Below are 19,489 nucleotides of genomic sequence, written 5' to 3'. Positions count from 1 at the left end.
AGCCGGAAAAATGAGAAATCGGGAGAGATGGCCATCGCTGACAGCGTCGCCACCCCCTCGTTTGTTTGGCGGCAGAGATACCGTACATGCTACTCTTCTTGTTTCTTTTTTATTTTACTCGGCTTGTCGAGCGTGAAATGGTTATGTGTTTTTTTTCTTTTCGCAACTTCGGTCAGTTTTCGAGACAGTAATAGCCGGCAAAAACGTAATATTTCACGGTTCACTTCGTAAATAGAATGCGCCATTCGGGAGCTGTTATTGTTAGAAAAATAACAAAGACTCGCGAGATTATACTCCTTGTCCCTCCCGAGCTCAGCGCCTTAAAAACAAAAACGTTCTTGACTCGTATATAAAACGCGCAAAAACTTGAACGCCTTTTTTTTTAATGAATATGCTCGCGAGAGCTTTTATAGCTCAGCTACGTTACTCACATTTCGGGCCGCGTGTATATAAATTACGGGCTACGGAGCTTTCAAACTTTGTTTCGTCGTTTTCACGCTGTGCGTTAATATTCGTCGACGCGTCATTGAGACATGCTATATTTATCAAAGTTTTGCAACAAATCCCTGTGCGTATGCATATACAAACTCTTTTACTCGAAACTCAAGCGCCAGTCCTCGTATGATAGATAAGAGCGACTGAAATTGCACAACGTCAAATATCAAAGTTTCGCGTGGGTAGTGCAGAAAAAAATAGATTCCAAATTGAAATTTACAAACTTTCCACGAGCTACGTCTACATCTAATCTCTCTCGCCTCCGCAGCACGATGCTGGCTTTTATTGCGCGACTTTTACTGTGCATGCGGCGTCATTTTCCATTTATCCTCTTGCCTTCGTTTCTTTTCTTTTTCTGTGGGTTGCCAGTTTTCTTCTATTACGACTTTATTTTACCAGTCATGAATAATTCGATGCAATATCTAACGTACATTTTAAAACTAGTTTTAGAAGAGGGAAAAAATCGCGTCGAATTTTGTAATATCGTATGCCTAGCTAAAAGCTCCTTCGGTTCAGTGTGTGAGCTCTAGGATAGGAATTACGATTGCCTAGTGTGGTGAGTGCACTCTGTATGTAAATTCAACTAATTTTGTTGTAGCCTGATTCGAATCTAAAATGGGACAGCGAAGAAAAAGAAGCTCAATTGTACCTTTAGTTTTACCGATAGCATCGGTTATTTCTGTCGATTAAGACACATCTAATTTATTCGAGCAACGAGAAATGAAAAAAGAATGCCCGAATCTCGTTCCAATGTCGCGATACTGGCGCGAAGCGTATAATCAAGAGTGGATTATGAAAATGACAACGAAATTTAATATCGTCGAGCGATTATAGCACGCGTCGTGTGTATTCATTAATAATTGACATCGATACAGCAACAACTTGTACGCCTTGGGAAAACAATTTATCATTTCAACGACCGCCAATTACTTTGCATATCAAATGGCAATATTCCCTAAAACATACAACGAATAAGAGATAATTAAACTGCGGTTCCGCGTTGCAGACTTGTTTGCATAAAAGCCGGATCATCTCGGCAGTGTTTGTTGGCGTGCACGTATCATAATACGTAGATAAAACATTGTCCGCGCCGTGCTCCATTTCCGTGTCCAGAGATACGTACTTTTATTACCTTAAAAGCTCCTGGTACACGTGCGCTTTTTTGAAAAGAAGAAAAACACATCAGCGAAACCGATGTTCTGGATAAAAAAATCACACAACTCCCAGTTCGCTCACAAAAGTCAAACCTAATAGAGAGAGAGAGAGTAAGAGGGGGGGGGGGGGGGAAGAGTATCGGTTTCATTTCTCGGATCTCGGCCAACATTGTATACAATATCCCAGAGGAAGAAAGCACAAAAGCTCGACAACGATCGACGCAAACTCATAACGCGTACGAAACTTGTAATGAGTGTATTGTACGTTGGCGGGGAAAGTTTGCAAAGAACAACGAAAGAAAAAGAATGCGTGCGGGATGATTGATTATAAAGTTAGGGAGCGAGAGAGAAGTGTGTTAGTTGCACCCCGTCGCCCGAGCGTCGTGCCAAGTTTTCGCAGCCAACACTTTGGCATTCAAAACGCGCCGAAGCCAAGTTTTTTGTCTGGCGCTTTAGTTTCGCGCGCGACAGTTTGCCACGCTATCGACTTCCCAGCTAACAAACACTTTGCGCAATTCGTCACATTTTCACATACATAACGCTCCGCCAGTTCCATAAATTGCCCAAACATGATTTGGCGTTGTGAGCGCTGTTGCGAGTCGACAGAGAAGTGAGCGATTCTCATTTTATTTTTATTTAATGAGAGCACTGTTGCGCGAGCTTGGAAATTCCGGCTCTCTGTCACTCATTTTTCGCTTCCGCGATGAGATTGGCTGGCTTTCATTGGTTTTTCGTCCGAATCGTTATTTTGCAGTTGAAGATGCTGGCAGCTACCGTAAAGTCTTTTCTTCTTCGCGAATAATATAACCGCTCGACGGAAGTTTGACCACGACGATCGACTTACTTCCCTTCAACTTGGTCAAGACGATACCGACGACTTACGTTCACAGACAAATATTATACCTAACGCAGTCTACGTGAATATTATCGGAACCTGAGATCTCGAAATGGCATTGTAAGTAAGGGCGAAGATAACTCTCGAAAAAAAGGAATTCAGCAGGAAGTGACCTCGATGCGATGTTAATCAGACGAGCTCGCCGAGGCCAAATGAAGCGAAGCCTTAAGAAAAGGAGGTGTTCCAGCTGGCGAGCTGCAGTCTTTCAATCCCAATTTAACTGGAGATTAGTCATGATCTCCGCTCGTTTCCTGCTGCCCGCGAGAAAAGAATCAGGAGGCGCAGACCTAATCACCCCTGCGGCGATCATCCCTCGTTCGTGTGCGCGTGTGTTATCTCTCTCGTTTTGGCTTTATTACGGCCTATTTAGCAGGCTGATGAGCACCATATTTTTGCGCTCGTCAAAACAATGCGACTTACTGCAGTTTTTTCTCCTTTGCTGTTCTTTTCCTTGAGTTTCGCTAGAGGAATAAGAGAGTTTTATTGCTTCGCGCGATCGTGAGCTGATGATTAATGCTCGCGATCGATTTCTCGGGTAATCGTGACAAATTCGTAGAGCTATTCGTCCTCGAAACAAGGCTCGAAAAAAGAAAAATTGAGAAATAACGTTGACACTCCTGGGAAAAGAAGCATGTGTCTGAAACATTGCTGAAATGGCCAAATGAAAAAAGAGAAGCATCGCGTAGTTCTCGCAGGACTTCGCTGTGGAAGAATCGTATGAAAAAATGTCTTGTAAAACGCTCGTACCTTGAGAAAATAGTTGTCGCGAAAAGTTAACTCGCGTGAAGTCTGATAGCCTTGCTGGAAAGTTATGCAACAAAGAGCGCGAGAGAAACCAAGCGACTGATAGTAAACTTGTTGGAGTTGTCTCAACTCGGCTCACAGCCCGAGAATTCGACAATGAAAACTGTGTCCTTGTCTGGTACTAATTGCGCGCTGCGACTTGCAATAGACTCTATGGTGTACGAGCGTCTTGAGCGCCAATCGGCCGTGAAAAGGCCCAACGGCATCATCGTTTCGTTGGAAAATTCGTGGAGCCGCCGTTAGCGAGAGGTAACGGCCGCGTTGCTCGATGCCCTTCGCGGGCGGCAAACGAGGAATGGTTAATGAAGTTCCCAACGACCCTTGCATTATGAAACTTTGCCAGCTCGCGCGCGCGAATGCGTGCATGTGTGCGCAAGAAGCTCTTTCCTTCCTAACGCGAAAGCGCGATTTCACGGATAGAGATAAGACTTCTACAGAGCGGCTCGTTAATTAACATGCCAACGGCTTTTAATACGCCCTACTTGCATGTCACTCTGCTCTGCTTCACATTCATTTTTCTTCAAATTCGTTCTTCGTTGTCAAACCTCGACATTCGCACCGTGCTTGGGCAAATATCCGCGAGAGTGCTTTTTTCGCGTTCACACGGCTGAAAGGTAGAACTTGGAAGCTTTATGCCTTGACGAGCCCCACATTAGACGGAGTTAAAATTTTCGAGGAACTCGATAGTCGGAGATGGATTCGCTCTGTCACTATAGATCTTGTTAAAATGTTCTTTTTTAACGCTTGCTATAACTCTATTCCTGGACTGATGTAGGTCGAGGTTTCGTAATACGACGCACTTAATCGACCAACGCCATTTCGCTGTTACCGAGTATTTGTTCGCAAAAGAATATCGTTGGAATAAAAAAAGAGGAGAAATTTCTTGTTGTCGCATTCGCACTTGGAAAGCATTCACCGTAATTGTGTACACCGAGCGATGATGCGAAGGCACGTCAAGCTTAATAATGCAGTCCGTCTGCCTATACTCGTTTTACTCTACTTGCAGTACAGGCCGGAGTGGCACCGATTCGCGTACATTATGAATTTTCAGTCAAACTTAGGCAACGAAAAAAATGTCGCATGCTTTAGCCGCTTCCTTTTTGAGAACACAAGTTCGTTTTGTAAATGTCGAATGCACATTGTAGGCAGTGACGCACTCGAGCAATTGAATAAAAACGTTATAACGAATGACGAGCTACAGCGCAGTTACAGCGCTCTCTCGGTATTGATCTTCTTATTTAAACTTTTACTTGGAGAATCGGACAATTATTCAGAATTCGCGCTCGCTCGTTGAATAAATGAATAGAAAAAGAGTTTGCCCAAAAACTTTCACGACTCGGCTGAGGAAGGGAAAAAAATTAAAATGTTAATGCCTCGTAATGAAAAAACTCGCGCGCTCTTCTCTCGTTTGCAAAAAAACCTCGTCAGCTCACGTTGAAAGCAAACATTATTTTCGACTAGAGGCGTAATTTCAGAAAGCTGCGTAACAAAGCAACGACAGCGCTCGTCCTCAATCCGCGTGAACTAAGAAACAAAATCTTCTTTCCTTTCCTCCCTCGAACTCGGCAAAATGTAGTATAGAGGGGGGGGGGGGGGGGTCCGCGCTCAAGAATCATCGACAAATACAGACTCGCGCGTGTCATTCTCTCGTTTGCCTTTCCTTATTAACGGGTCGACAGCGGGTGGATGCGGACGAGTCGAAGATCGTCGCGGGGAATCGGATACGGTGAAGTTGTTCGCTGCCAAGATTTTTATTGTCTTGGCACTGATATCTATGCGCGTGCGCGTTTCCGCGTGCTACGCGCGCTCTGAAATTTATCGCTCGAGCCGTTGTGTTATGTCAAGCGCAACTCCCCCAGCCCCGTTAACCGACTGTACGAGAGATAGACTGGACAATAGCACGGGCAAGGAGAGAGTTGATGTAATGAATTCCAACGCAAGCTTGCGCTTACTGCTGCAGCTTTTTCGGTGTACGACGATGTCGCGGCTTTTCAACCCATTTTTTCGTTGTTGCTATTTCGCTTTTTTCCTCGCGGCGTGCTCCTTTATTTTTATTTTCTGTTGGCTTTGCGGTCTATTGTGCTCCACGCGCTGAAGTTCAACGATTGCGCGCTTCCGGCGATTGTGCGCGCGAACAATATACTCCCAAAGCTGACTTTTCATGTATTCGATAGTAGAGGCGAAAAGTATAAGCTACGAAAAATGCTAACTTTATGTGACTGGCCGTTTTTTTGTCTTTTATCGGTCGTACGATTGGACCGAGCATTCATCCCGAGAATTTATTATTGAAAGAAGACAGCGTTAATTTGTCGATCTAATTGATTCTTGCAGATAGAAATAATGATTTTCGATTAGTATTTCCAAGGCGCACCGAACAAAAAATTTACCTCTTATTTACCCCGAGGAGCGGTAAATTAATGACTTCAATCTACTCTGCAGCACTTAGAGTGTGCCGGCCAAAAGAACAGCTTCATCCTTCATTAATAGATTTCATTAAACTGATTCGAAGTTTATGATGCTGCCCGGATATGCGCCCCGGAAAGTCGGCTACGAAGAAGCCAATCGTTCAAAGAAAAATGGTAAAAGCAACTTTCTTTAACCCAGCTCTGTTCCTTCTTCGAAGCGCTGGCACAAATAAGCCATTTCGCGTGCCAAATCTCGTTATTATTTATTTGCCGATTAGTTTACGCTCGTAGGCACGGAAAATGCAAACCGACGCTTTCCTTCTCGAGTCTTGCTACACGTCGGTCGTTCGCGTCCACGACGCGACCATCGAATTTCACTTCGCCTCGTAACAGTATATAGCTGACGCACGGGCGATAACGCGTGATAGAATCACGCGCAAGTGCAAGGGAACAATCCAATTTGCTACATTCGTTTCGCGTCAAAACTCCGGCAGCAAAGTTGATAAGCGTAAGTCACCGAAAAAACCATCATCATGACAATATAAGCTGTATGTCACGCGCAATTTCGCTGCCGTATAACGTAGGCGCGCGAAGAAATACTTTCTGCCTGTTTCCCTCCTTCCCTTCCTTCCTCTCTAGTGGGCAAGGAAGGTAGTAAAATTTATATCACGGAGTTAACCAAGGCAATCCAATAATCGTAATGGGAATAGCAGCACTGTCGCTCTATATCTCTCGGCTACACTCGAGTGAAATTCCGCAAAAACCGACATCAAAGTTATAGAAGAGCAGTACCCACTACCGCTGACATGGCTCACTGATCCCTATAAAACTCTGATTTTTTGACGTGTGATGCTTTTATTTACCTTGACTATGTATCTATGTATATATATATATATATATATATGCGCGCTGTGTTTTTCGTCGTTGTAAGAGCGAAAAATTAGGTTTGAACGTTTGAGCATGCTTGTAAAAAACGTTCGCTTTTTTCACATATTCGTAATACAAATGTAGAAAGCATGAACGAGAGAAAAAGCAAAGTGTTTTTGTTCTCAAATATATGAGATTTCGCATGGCGATACATAAATAAGAAAGAAAGAAAGGAAAACAACTGAAAAGTTGAGAATCGAACAGTGCGAAACAGGAAGTTTTGTATTTTCGTAATGCAAGCTCGATAATGAGCAAACTTGGGTCCATCGTAGTAGTTTGTGCACACGGTAGCAAAAGCGAGATCCCCGCTATCGATCGTGTACATAGCATGTTTCAAGTTGGGCACTACTAATCGAGCTACGTAAAATGAAGACATCGAAGTGTGTTCGCCCAATGTTCACTGTCTGATAGCACAATGACTAGTGACTCTAAACACGCTCGCAAATATTTCTTATTTAATAAAATGATTTATATTATTTGAGAATAGGCGGATAGCTTGTTATTAAATCACGCGAAGGATTTTCCTCTTGCGATTACCTCAAAAAAAAATTGCACGGCAAGAATTTACAACGGCTGAATAAAAAGTATTGAATATCAGAGATTGCAACCCAAGCGGAAAATAGCACGATGGTGTGTGGACAATAAGGGAAACACCACCATCCGTCAGCCTGGCTGCATATAGGCGTAGGAATTGACAGCGATATTAGCGTCCAGTTGAATGGCTCCGACTATACATATTTCCGGCGCTTGGCTGGGCTCATTAAGCCCCCCGATCCCGCGATTTATCGGTATCCGATACTCCGCTACTCTTCGTAACGGGCACACACGTACGTAAACTCAAAGAGAGCACAGTTCCTAAGGCGCATCCTCGTAATTGCATTTTCCGTGTCTCGCGTGGAAGCCAACGTTGTTAATCCTTGTTAAGTGTCGCTCTCATTTTCAATCTCTATGCGCAGCACTAATCAAATCGACCCATGTCGGGTTAAACGTCTATCTCTACTACTTATTTGAACGCTCTGCCCGTATACTGCAATATTACGTTGCTATGTAGCCTGCAGAGATTACTGACTACCAAGATATTCTTCTCGTTAGACGTTCGTACGACGGATGGAGTTTACTTTGCTAGAAATTATCGAAATTCTAGTGGCTATGTAACGTTCGGTCAAAGAAAAACAATTTAGGGCTAAATTTTCTTCCTCTCATTTGAAAAAATCATCACCGTAATATCTGTTGGCTCATTTTATTCTGGCAGGTAATTTTATTCTGGCTCAAGGCACTGTTAAAAAAAAGCTATAAGGTAAAGCCATCAAATGAAATTTGCTTTATTAAGGGAATTTCGAATGAAAAGCTATATTTTAATCAAGTGCACAGTTTGTTGGCGAAACAACAATTGAAATAATAACTAGAATAGCAAACTTAAGTCGTCGAGATTCATTACACGATGTGCTCGCACAATAACTGTTCATTAGCATTATATCAAAGCCTCAATCCAAATGTTAAACACTCTGGCTCATTCACGATGTTAATTTATCCCAAAGGACACAGAGACCAGCTTTAACGGTCTAAAATCCGCATAGTAAAATCCTAAACATTGGCGGTGTACGTAGCTTCATCAGACTGACAAAACCAATTCGTGCGTGTGGCTGCCGCGATGATAATTATCTCACGTATTCCACGTGCACAACTTTTCTACCTGTACATGCGACGACGTGGTATAATCGCCATGCATATTCAACGTCCACCGCGATACTTCCAATTTGGCGCTCGTAGCATATCCGAATAATCTGATACGCTCTTGCTTTCGAGACGTCTAATGAACTGCTGCTACATTTTTCAATTATTACTTCAACTTGAATTTTCTATATTGATTATTCATTCAAGGTTGCAAGTGTTTTTTTCTTTTCCTTTTTTTTACGTAGAAAGAAGAGCCAGCATTACGCTTTTTTCCCTAAAAAACGTTATTTCGAGCACTAGGACGAGAACTAGGACACATGGCATACGAAATTTTCAGAGAAAATCCATACAACGAGTTAGAATTTGATTATTCGAGTTTCATAGACTTTTTCTCTTTTTTTTTTAATGTTATAAAGTTAAATCATTAATTTTTTTGGTTGAGAAAGTATAAAATTAATTAACAACCAATCTTGTCGGGATGTAATTTATTACTATATTTTTCCAGTCGTATTCGTTTTTCACTTTTAATGAATTTAAAAGCATCTCGCTTTGTATACTTAATCACATTAAGAGGACTTGATGAGTAATTTTATCACGACACTCTATACAATCGACTCGTTGAAGAAGACAAATTAAGAAGGAGCAAAAAAGTTGCGTTTGCGTAATGAAGTTTGTTATTTGGCCTAGGTTTCATTTCACCGCGTTCCCTTGCTTCGGCAAATGTTTATGCGCGCGTAACGTAGTGCTTATTTAAAATACCAGAGCAAGTGAAATTACTTGGGTTGAGCAATGTAATCTTGTAATTTCACAGTTGTCCTTTACTAGACATTTTATAACTTAAATAACTATTGTATAAATCATGAATAAGCCTGTCATTACTGTAAAATTAATTGAATTTGTTTATTATCACGATGTTATCTTATCTATGGTAATTGGTGAATCGTGTTCCGATTAAATGGATACAACCTTGGTTATAGACGATAATTACATTTTTATATAATTATACTACCATTGGACTTTTAGTTTTTTAACCTAAGAATGTACAAAATGATACAAGTGTTTAAAAGTTTATTTGTATACAACGTCATGTTGTGTGAAATTCTTTTAATTGACGGTTAACTTTTTCGAAAATTCGAATTGATTTTAGTGTTTGACATAAAAATTACATCGTGTCATAGACAAAAATAATTTATTCTGACATTTGTTAAATGTTTGCAATGTATACGCCATTCTCTGATGAAGTTTAATCAATAATAAATCAACAAAGTAAATATCTTAGGAAAGAAATTGTTTTTTAAGTTCGGGGAAAACGTAAATACTCCAAGAATCCATTATCAATCCACCATCAAATCGAATTGTAACAGCTGTGTTATAGAAATCGATTTATTATGTTTATTTAAAAATAATCCTTGTAAATCGTGTATTCTTTGTCGAGCTCTTCGGCTATTTAATAGAACTCGAGTTATTACACTCACATACAAACAATTCTTAAAAATCATGTATTACGATTTCGTATATCTTCACAGCTACAAGGAAAATGCTATTGTCAACACAAAACTACCCCGTACAATTGCGTTAAAAAATACCATGAAATCTGTCAATTATTACGATTCTAGCACATGTATATTAGTAGTCTCTAACGTACTATTTTTCGGGCCATTATTCACTGGTCAATATTTCCCGTTGATACTGCCTTCAAAACCTCAATCGCATGCGTTTAGTTCGTTAAACGTCGCGCGATTATCATCAGACATCGGTTACAGAGCGCATAAGCATCGCTCAGTAATGTTGTTGTCAGGATAAAGCAATTTGCCATGAAAAATAGCTGCGTTTCCTCTGCCTCTGAGGAACAGCAGGAATGGGAAGCGAGACGTCGTGGTACAATGGATTAGTTCGTGTGACATGGGAGCTACAACGCGGAATCCTTGAGGATAGAACGCGAACCGTCAGGGACGTGTTTGCCAACCTTGCGACTTAATATTGTGTGCCTTTGTTCGTCGTGTCGTCGCTGGTCTGATGATTCAATCGATTATTACAACGGCCCGAAAATAGTACGGACAAGGGTAACAGTTTCGTTATTTACACCGAAATAGTATCCGGTCTTTCTCAGTCATTTGTGCGTCGCGAGATAGCTAACTTTGCATACGAATTCCTTGCGTTCGTGTGCCTGTATGTGTGTATATGTTTGTGTGAAACTTTGGGAAGGAGTGTGCACTGCAGCGGTTTCGCGATGAAACTGAATACAGTAACAGATCAGATAGATTTATATGTGTCCCGGCGCTGGATCCGATAGTATTTAGCGAGCGAATATGTAACTGTTGCTTTACGTCGTCCACGGGTTATAAATGTCGTTCTTTTTGTTTCAATGTTTTGATTGACGTTGTTTGTTTCACGCGCAATTTTTTACTCGAGACGATCGCGACAATGTGTTTTAAAGAGTACGCACGCGGATCTTTTTAATGTTGACTTCCAAAACGCCTAGCGTCGATGATGCTTTTAAGAGAAGCAATAGGCAGTTTTCACGAAACACAAGTAGCTCTGCAAAATTATCCAGTGATACAGTCCCTCGCGAAATGCATTAGATTAGCTCGGAGTAACTTGATTCGCCAAAAACGAAAGCGAAGAAAAAACTAAGATTTATCGGTCTTTTTGAGGTAAGAGTAGAGCGCGATGTACATATATATATATATATATATATATATATATATATATATATATATATATATATATATACGTGTCTCTTGTAACCACAATTTATCTTAGTTTCTATCGTTAAGCAGTATTTTAATGCATTTAGAGCTATTTCTCTCTCTCTAGTTTCGAAAGAATTTTTCATTGTGTTTCCTTGGCGTTTGTGAAGTAAGTGCTCGGCTAGAATGGATATGTGTATATTAATTTCATACACTAACACAGAGATTACAAATAGATAAGATCAATACTAGCAACTACGATTAACCTTTTCTTTCGCTTGTTCTTTCTTAGTTCTGACATCCTGATGAAGTTTTTATATCGCGTACGTGTTAATTTTCAAGCTTTACAAACGTTTATAGTAAAAATGTCGCTTGATAATAAAATACCATCGATCTCGTATTTTTCTTCTAAAGAGAGAAAGCATACGTCTGTACGGGGCAAACAATTTCTAATTACAACTAGACCATCGGGAATGGTATAAAATAAATTGAGTACACAGGTAAGCTGGATGCAAGCTCGAGTTCCAAGGTACACACGTACGAAGCGAAGCTTGAGTTTATCCAAAGAGCGAGAGAATACGTGCTTCGGGCAATACATACACACACACACGCGCGAGAGTAGAGACTCTAAAGGGTCGCGGCGCGCGCACACTCGATTGATCTGCCACACTTAAGCTCGATATCAAGCCGCCTGAACAATTATTATTATCTGGAGCGTTGGCCCTCAGTCAGCAATATGTACCGAATCCCGCTAAGTTCAGCTTCCCTTATCGGACAAAGAGCCTGCTCTGCAGTCTCGAATATCCACCATGGTATCATCGTCGTAGTTCTGCAGAACGTGAACTCCAAGCTTCTATCTCCGCGAACATATAGATCTTGATGAATCGCAGCCACGCACGTCATGCCACAGAAGGGCGCTCGATAATCATCTGATTGTGTACGCGCGTGTGTGTGTGTGTGTGTCATGGCCACGTGAGTGAAAGAGAGAGAATGTGCGCATCATCAATCTAAACAGCACGCTTTAGGCTACTGCTCGCTTTATTGTCGGCGTCGTTGTAGTAGCTCCTTTTCACACACTGGACTTTTGCACTCTCTGTGCTTGCGACTTCGTAAAAGGGTCATTTCTTTTGACAAATCGCGCGCACTCCTATTTTTTCGCTCGTGAAATTTCATATAAAGGGAGTTGGTAGTTTTGCGATGTCATATGGCTGTAACACGGTTATTCTTTTTTCTTTTTTGCCTATGTGCTTACCGAAGCTTTTAAGAGTCTTTAAGAGAGCGAGAGAGAGAGAGAGAGCGCACGCTTTCAAACGAGTTTTTGGTATTGATTCTTTTTGTTTTGGACGAGCGTGCGATTATAATAATTTGGGTAGACGTTGCAAAGAATGGCTTTTAATGTAGGCGATTTTACATTTAAAGTCAACAACATTGAAGGTGAAAAAATAGATTCGTTTGAGAGAATCATAATTTTTTGTTACTAATTGAAAAAAAATATTTAAAAAATAGTAAGATAATGAAATAGTTGAGGATTTGTAGAGGTGGTATGTTTGTGGCATTGTTCTCGCGATAACGCGAAATGACATTGTCGTTAGTGTGACGCTATTGCGCGAACATATTGGTACGAAATTGTGTACTAAAGAAATGTCGGATTCAAACAACGTTATAAATCGTTTTAGTGCGCGAGCTTTAGCGTTCGAGTCGAGTCGATAAGTAGCTTTGCCTAAATCCACGAGAGATTTAGAATAGCCTCGTATATCTAATGCTCGTCTGGCAAAGACGAGCACGCAAACTTGATACACCCAAAAGTAGAAAAGATGCCCTGGAGCGTTTATGGCGTGCATGAATATTTCCGTGTGTGACTCGACAGTTCTGTGAGAAACATCCGTTACACGGTGCTCGCGCATTGTTCGAAGTAAGTTTTCACCTAAAGAACGTGGCTTTTCCCGGGGCTTTGCAAGATTTTTGCTCCGACAACCGGCTCATCTTTTATTCGACGTATGTGCCTTTCCATACAAACTCGTTACATTAAAGCCGTCCTCGAAGAACAGAAGAAACTCAACAACAAAAAATGGTAAAGCATCTTAAAGTAGCCTCATTACGAAAACTCTCGCGACACGGCATCAGCATTAAAGTTTTTCAAGTGTATAATCCGCAAAACATATTACTCGACTTGAGTAGCGGCAAAGTAAATGATTGAAAATCTCTGCGGGAAAAAGCCGCGTCGCTGCGATAAATATCGACAGAACACGTTCTATTTTAAACGCAACTCATTTCCTTATCGACAACCGGGTGGCGGCAGCGTCGGTCGCGAGTGGTCAACCTATATCTTTCGTCCTCGTTCTCCGCGGAAGTTAACAAGCCCAGGGCTACGGACAGAAAAAAAGAAAGAAAAAAGATCCGCCGCCAGGGAGGTGATCCGTCCAAAGCTGAATGCGAGCGGCGCAAAAGTCACCGAGTCCGCGAAATCGCTCGCTCTCGCTCGAGTGGCGCTTGAAAGTTGTACGAGAAGCCTCCGCCGTTCGGGCGCAAGTTGTCCGCGGCAGCGAAGAATTAGGTTCGCCGGGATCGCGCTCGTTTGGCTCGCGCGTCCGCGCGAGGCTGCATCTCGCAGCCGGGAGGCGCGCAGCGGCAGTTCGCGCGAGATAACAGCCCAGGTCTGAATTATTCATCGACGTTATAACGCATTACCATTCCGTTTGTGCGTCCTGCGAGGCTATACGTCGCTCCTTATATCTCGAGCTTCGCGCCGCTGCATTTCCTATTACCGGGCTTTCTCGCATTTCACATTGGTTCCGTAGCCTGCGAGCCAAACTCGCTTTCCGTTGTTCCGATACGTCTGCGAATGACGCTTTTCTCAAGGCTCGCGTCCGTGCGGCTACCATATTCCCTCGCGATTTTCGCTGTTGTGCCACACGTACACACACGCACACTGTGTATGTCGACTTCGCAGCCGTTATTTTACATTAATTTGAAATTCGATTATGCATCCGCTTGCGTGCTTATGATGAAACATTGCGATCGCGTATTTTTCGGACGACTTTCGCCGAGAGAAATATTACGAATCTTTCGGACGTATGAATCTAAATATTGAAATTATCGTTTTGAATTGCAAAAATTCTGAAAATAACGCGTATCAATGGAAAAATAGTGAGCAGTGCACGAAACGGACGGATTTACAGCACATGGAACGCGTTGTGCGCGCGTTCGAGTGATGGCGAATCTTCAACTGCGAAATCTAATTAAAGTGCGGGCAGGCTACAGTTCAACTGTCAATTGTCGTCGGTGATGGGCGTTGAACGTGAATGCGATTAAAATTGAGAATAGATAGTTGATACGATAATTTCTTTCTTTTTTTCGCGATAACGTCCTTCGAAAAAGTCAGTTTTCTTGCCTTGTTCTTTGACCTTCTTTCGCTGCCAGTCAATAGATTATGAGTTTGCGAATCTGACGGCGTGGCTCATAACTCAACTTCGTGTACACAGTAAGAGAGGTCGGTTTCGTGATTGCACAGGCAGAGTGGAAAATGCGCAGTTGCGTCGAGATCGCGTACGCGACTTATCGAGAGAGCGCTTACCTTCTCGTCAATTTTCTGCGCGGCATTGTCCGCGAGCTCCTTGGCTGCTCCGGCTGCCTGATCGACCTTTCTCGACATGTAGCCTCGGAAAGTTGACTGGATTTTCACCGCTGCGTCTAGCAGCTCTGCAAGAAGCGACCGAACAAAACACGTTAACTGTGTGCTATGCAAAACGAACCAAATTAAGAACAACAGGTGCGACAAAGTCACTTACCCGGATCGTCCTCCTTGAATTCCTTTTCGAGCTCTTCTTTGGTAGGTTCTGTCTCGGCGTTCTGTTTAGCCGAGTCAGTCTCTTTCATACTCTTCCGTGTCTTGTGACCACGGAAAGCTGCCTGTATCCTAGTAGCAGCTTCCTCCTCTTCGTCTTTTCTCCTGTCTGTTTCTTCTTCGTCTCCTCCTCCTTGCACCTCTTCCTCTTTTGCTCCCTCGTCACCTTCTTTTTCCTCCCTGGGATTGCTATCGTCCGCTGTGACGGTCTCCGCGGACTTGGGTACGTCTAAAACAACGCAAACAAACGTTCGCAGATGTAGCAAATAACCTTTTCGTGTCACGCAATAAAAAATAAAATGACTTGTTGGTTTTCGCGTACACTATTTTTCCAGCAAATGGCGTGCAAGGAAATTCATCAAACGAGCGATGTACCTTTTTTTGTTTTTTCATCGTTCTCTGTCCACCGAAGAAATGGCTATTTTCAATTTTCAAAATGTCAACAACGAGCGCTATTTCATCTACAATCTTGGTACACTGATAACTTTCTTCTTCATATATCGCGAATCAATCAAATTCGGGAGGAAAAGAAAAAGTGTAATCTGCATGTTTACAGAAAAACATTTTTCAATTCGTATTCGTCAGAAATATGACGCATAATAGAGAATACAAATCTTATGTAAGAATACTTTTTAAATCCCTTTATAAAAATCGATTATAAAATATGATATACTCGTCAGTTCAATCCGTCTTTTGTTAATGTGAAACTATATTCCTCCGCTCAAAGGAATGAACAAAAATATCTTCACAAATATTCGATTAAATCCGACGCACGCAGAATTCATTCCCTTTCTCAAACACCTGTCAAATAAAAAAAAGAAAAAACAAATAGGTTGGAAAGAAGGTATACTTTGCTTTTCAATTTCCGACCGTGAGAGAAAACGTGATCTGGTTCGCTTTGGGAATCCGAGTGACTTTTATTTTTTTTTCATTCTCTCGCCCGCCTAAAGTAGAGAAATCCGAGAGCTCGTGCGTGTGGACCAAAGAAAAGATCAGCCCGGCAGCACCATTCTTGAAAATTCGCACACGATGATATCCAGAACGGCCATCTCTTCTTCACCACCGTCATTGCACGCGTACGCGGCAATTAGTTTTTAAAGAAAATGGACGAGCATACATCTAACCACAAAGAATCATTGTAGTAGCACATACGCCTACGTGATCCCTTTATCTCTCTTTTGCCTGACTGTGCTACGATTATGGGTGAAAAAAGAGACGTTATAAAAGGTAGAGAAATGTTATGTAGGTCTTCAGGCTAAATGAGGGGCGTTCACAGTGACCTTTCTAAAAGCCAATATTTGTTTTACTTTTATTTTATTGTTTTTATAGGGAAGGAGGTTTCTTTAACATTTTTTATCGCTGAAAGTACGTGTTTTTTTCGTCCCGCATGAATTTTCCTCTGTTGAACTTTTCATTTTGATCGAAAGCGCACAAAGGCTTTCGCCGGATATGCCATTTAATTAATGCGCCTCTTCTGCTCTTTGACATGCGTATTATTCATATGCGCAGACAAAAAGGGGAAATATGGAAATTCCACTATCAGATTATACCTTGCATTTAATTATTCGAGATACAGGCCTTGCAGTAATATAATTTCAAAGTTTTCCCCAAGAGTAGTTCGAGAGGCATGCAAACCTCCGTAACGAACGACATAAAATAGAATCTGCGTATTTGTCTCTTTTTTTATTCATTTATCCCATTATTTTTCCAACCCTAACCTAATTTAAAAAAAAATTTCGTAAAGTATTGCGAGTCGGATTAACTTGGAAGAGTCGAATAAAAAAAGTAGAGTAAGAAGATCTTTAGTTTCCAATTAAAATGTGACTGTCAAAAGTCGGGAGCTCAAAAATTAACATCAAAATACGCAAGCTTAAATCCTACTTTCTCGCTGTCGATCCAAAAAATACCGAGCAAGAGCGTAGCTTTTTTTCCTTGGAGAAGAAAAAGAGCCTATCTGTCTTTCGTACACTCGTGTACGAGGATTTCATTCTCCTTATATTCTCGACGTTTATGGACAGAGGATAATCGGACATTCTCGAATCGAAGACAAGTCCCCTAAATTGATGTGGCCTTGACATTCAAGATTTTCCATCTCTTTAATAGGAAGCTCCTGTCGGATCGAAGGAGAGTATGGTTTGTTTTTTCAGAACTATTTTATGATATTACCACGTCGTACTTTTGGCAAAAAGGGACGATACCTTTACCTTTTTCGTGATGAATCTCTATAAACGAATATTCGGCGATCATGAGAAATCGTACTTCCTAGTTCACAGCCGAATCTATTTTAGCTAAATATTTTGCAGATCACATTGAGTTTGAACTGTTTGATAAGTAGTTTTCCCACTCCAGTCGATACATTTCAGTAAGGATATTATTTTAATATGTCTCCATGTCAAGCTCGTAATCTCTGTGATTAGTGTAATGCCTCCGGTCGCCAACGAAGTAATATTTCATGTTAACACGAACGCGCGCTTCTCTCTCTCTCTCTCTCTCTCTCTCTCTCTCTCTCTCTCTCTCTCTCTCTCTCTCTCTCTCTCTCTACTCACTCTCGGCACAATAAATTCGTTATCAATCAAAGAAAAGGCGAGTAGAAGAGAATGATCGATATCCGCCATTCAAAGTAGAGAAGCAATAACTCCTCGAGCAAAAAAAATGCCATAGACATGCACTCTTGCGGCGCAAAGCCTGTTACGACTGCAATTTTTTAATTTTCAACGTAAAAAGTTAATTCTGTGATGATAATCCGCGTTAATGATTGGTACGATAAATGTGCTTTCTTTTGCGAGTGTGAAGGAGATCAGGATTAGTGTAAGCTAATGTTGTCGTATATAGCTGCTAATCTGTTACTTGTGATTGTTGTGCTCTCTCTCTCTCTCTCTCTCTCTCTCTCTCTCTCTCTCTCTCTCTCTCTCTCTTCATCTCTTTGATGTTTTTGTCTTTTGACAAATAACTTCGTGATTTCATTCTAAGATATACATATGTTTGAAGCTTTTCGCTTATTACAACATTATCAGCGTGATTTTTAATACTCGAGAGAGAGAGAGAGAGAGAGAGAGAGAGAGAGAGAGAGAACGCCGAGCATTTCTCATTTAACAAAGAGTACATCGGAGCAACAATTAGACATTCGTTAATATACGACCGGGGAAGGATAAGGAGAAAGAAAGTCAAATAATCGTTCTATCAATAGAGTTAATTAGAGCATTGACCAGAGTGACTACATAGCCGAGGCGTAATAACCAGTAGAGGAGGGCGAGGTAACCCGTTCAATATTCACGAAGTAGAGTCAATCAAAGAAAACAGCTAATCGCTTCCGTCCTCGCACAAGCTAATTGATTCCCGAATGCGGACGCGAGCTTGCAGTTGTCTTACTCAGTTGTCAAAGGAAAAGCCCGAGTATATAGAGGAACAAAGGCAAGTGCTTGCTACCGAGGAAACGTTGCCGATGGTGGCATCTCTCCTGGCTTGCCTGCAATTGGAAGGCGTGAGCTTGCGCTTTGTTTTTTACCGGTCTGCGTCTGTGTGAAAATAGAAACGCTTAAGGTTGATAGTCCTAGAGAAATGGGTTTTCGTTTTGTGATAGAGCTGCACTCGTGTCACGTACGAAACCTGTAAAATGAGCTTTCGCGCGAGTGGAACACATTTCGCAGTGTTATTCTCGATGTCCGTTGCATTTTTATTCGATTTTAGAGCATAATACTTTGCTTAATTCGTTATTCATTTATATCGAGCGTCGTCTCGTTCGCATTTGAAAAAGCAAAGTATCACATTTGACGTTTTGTAAATGAGAGATACGTTGGAATATTTCGCTCCAATTGATGGTATTTTTATCCAATTGTTTGCATAATAATAATAATTATTGCCGTTCTCCCTTGTATATTATCGTTCGGTGAACATTTTGATATTGATCAAATGAATGAAACTGAAAAAAGTGAATTTGAATTTCGTTGAACACGTTTAGTCAATGAGTACAATAGATCTCATTAAAAAGAGAGAAAGAGAGAGAGAACTTTCTTTCTATTCCCGAACTTTTCAATAAACTTTCCGTTCAATTCCCGCATAGAATAGCTGCCGCGAAAAGATGAGCAAGTTTAATTCTCTTTCGCTCCTCTTCTCGACTCAACTCGGTGTTCAACGAGAAGAAAATCCTCGCGTACATCCCACAGGTAATCTTGGAAAGAAGAACAGATGGCAACCGGGCGAACAAGAAGAAGAAGAAAAAATAGGCGATCGATGCATTGAAAAACTCGTCGGTTAGTTAGCCGTCACGGAGAGGAGCTCGATGCACTTTTTGACGCGGTAATGCATTTATCTCAGAGTTTGTCGAGCAACTTTAAGGAAAAGCCACGACGACAATGATAACGACGACGACGACGACGACGACGACGACGAGAGCGCTCTTTTGGCGGATTTATCACACGGCAGCTTTTGTGTGTGCAGCCGACGGATTGCTGTCGTTGATGTTGTTATGGGAATGCCTTGATGCATTTTTCCTGTGTTCGACGTCGAGGAGAAAAGTTGAATTCGTTAACGTTAACGAAAGTTACAATCACGCGCTGGCAAGATAAGAAAATATGCCAGCGAAAAGTTATTGTACCGATGAA

The 19,489-nt window shown here is 41.5% G+C and overlaps 1 protein-coding gene across 1 annotated transcript in view; it reads right to left on the bottom strand.

The window, feature by feature from the left end:
• The window catches only part of LOC131673436 (cylicin-1), a 48,052-nt gene that overhangs the window by 7,092 nt on the left and 21,471 nt on the right, over positions 1–19,489 (bottom strand). Inside the window, exons 2-3 of the mRNA XM_058951439.1 lie at positions 14,833–15,117; positions 14,619–14,743 (exon numbers count right to left, since the gene is read on the bottom strand). Coding sequence (XP_058807422.1) covers positions 14,619–14,743; positions 14,833–15,117 — 410 coding nt within the window. The remainder of the gene's footprint in view (positions 1–14,618; positions 14,744–14,832; positions 15,118–19,489) is intronic.

Source organism: Phymastichus coffea, unplaced genomic scaffold (genome assembly GCF_024137745.1).
Source record: "Phymastichus coffea isolate CEN01 unplaced genomic scaffold, Cenicafe_Pcof_1.1 PCOF00178, whole genome shotgun sequence".
Classification (NCBI taxonomy): Eukaryota; Metazoa; Arthropoda; class Insecta; order Hymenoptera; family Eulophidae; genus Phymastichus; species Phymastichus coffea.
The sequence above is the reverse complement of the archived record's forward strand: the minus strand, read 5'-3'. Positions and strand labels throughout refer to the sequence as shown.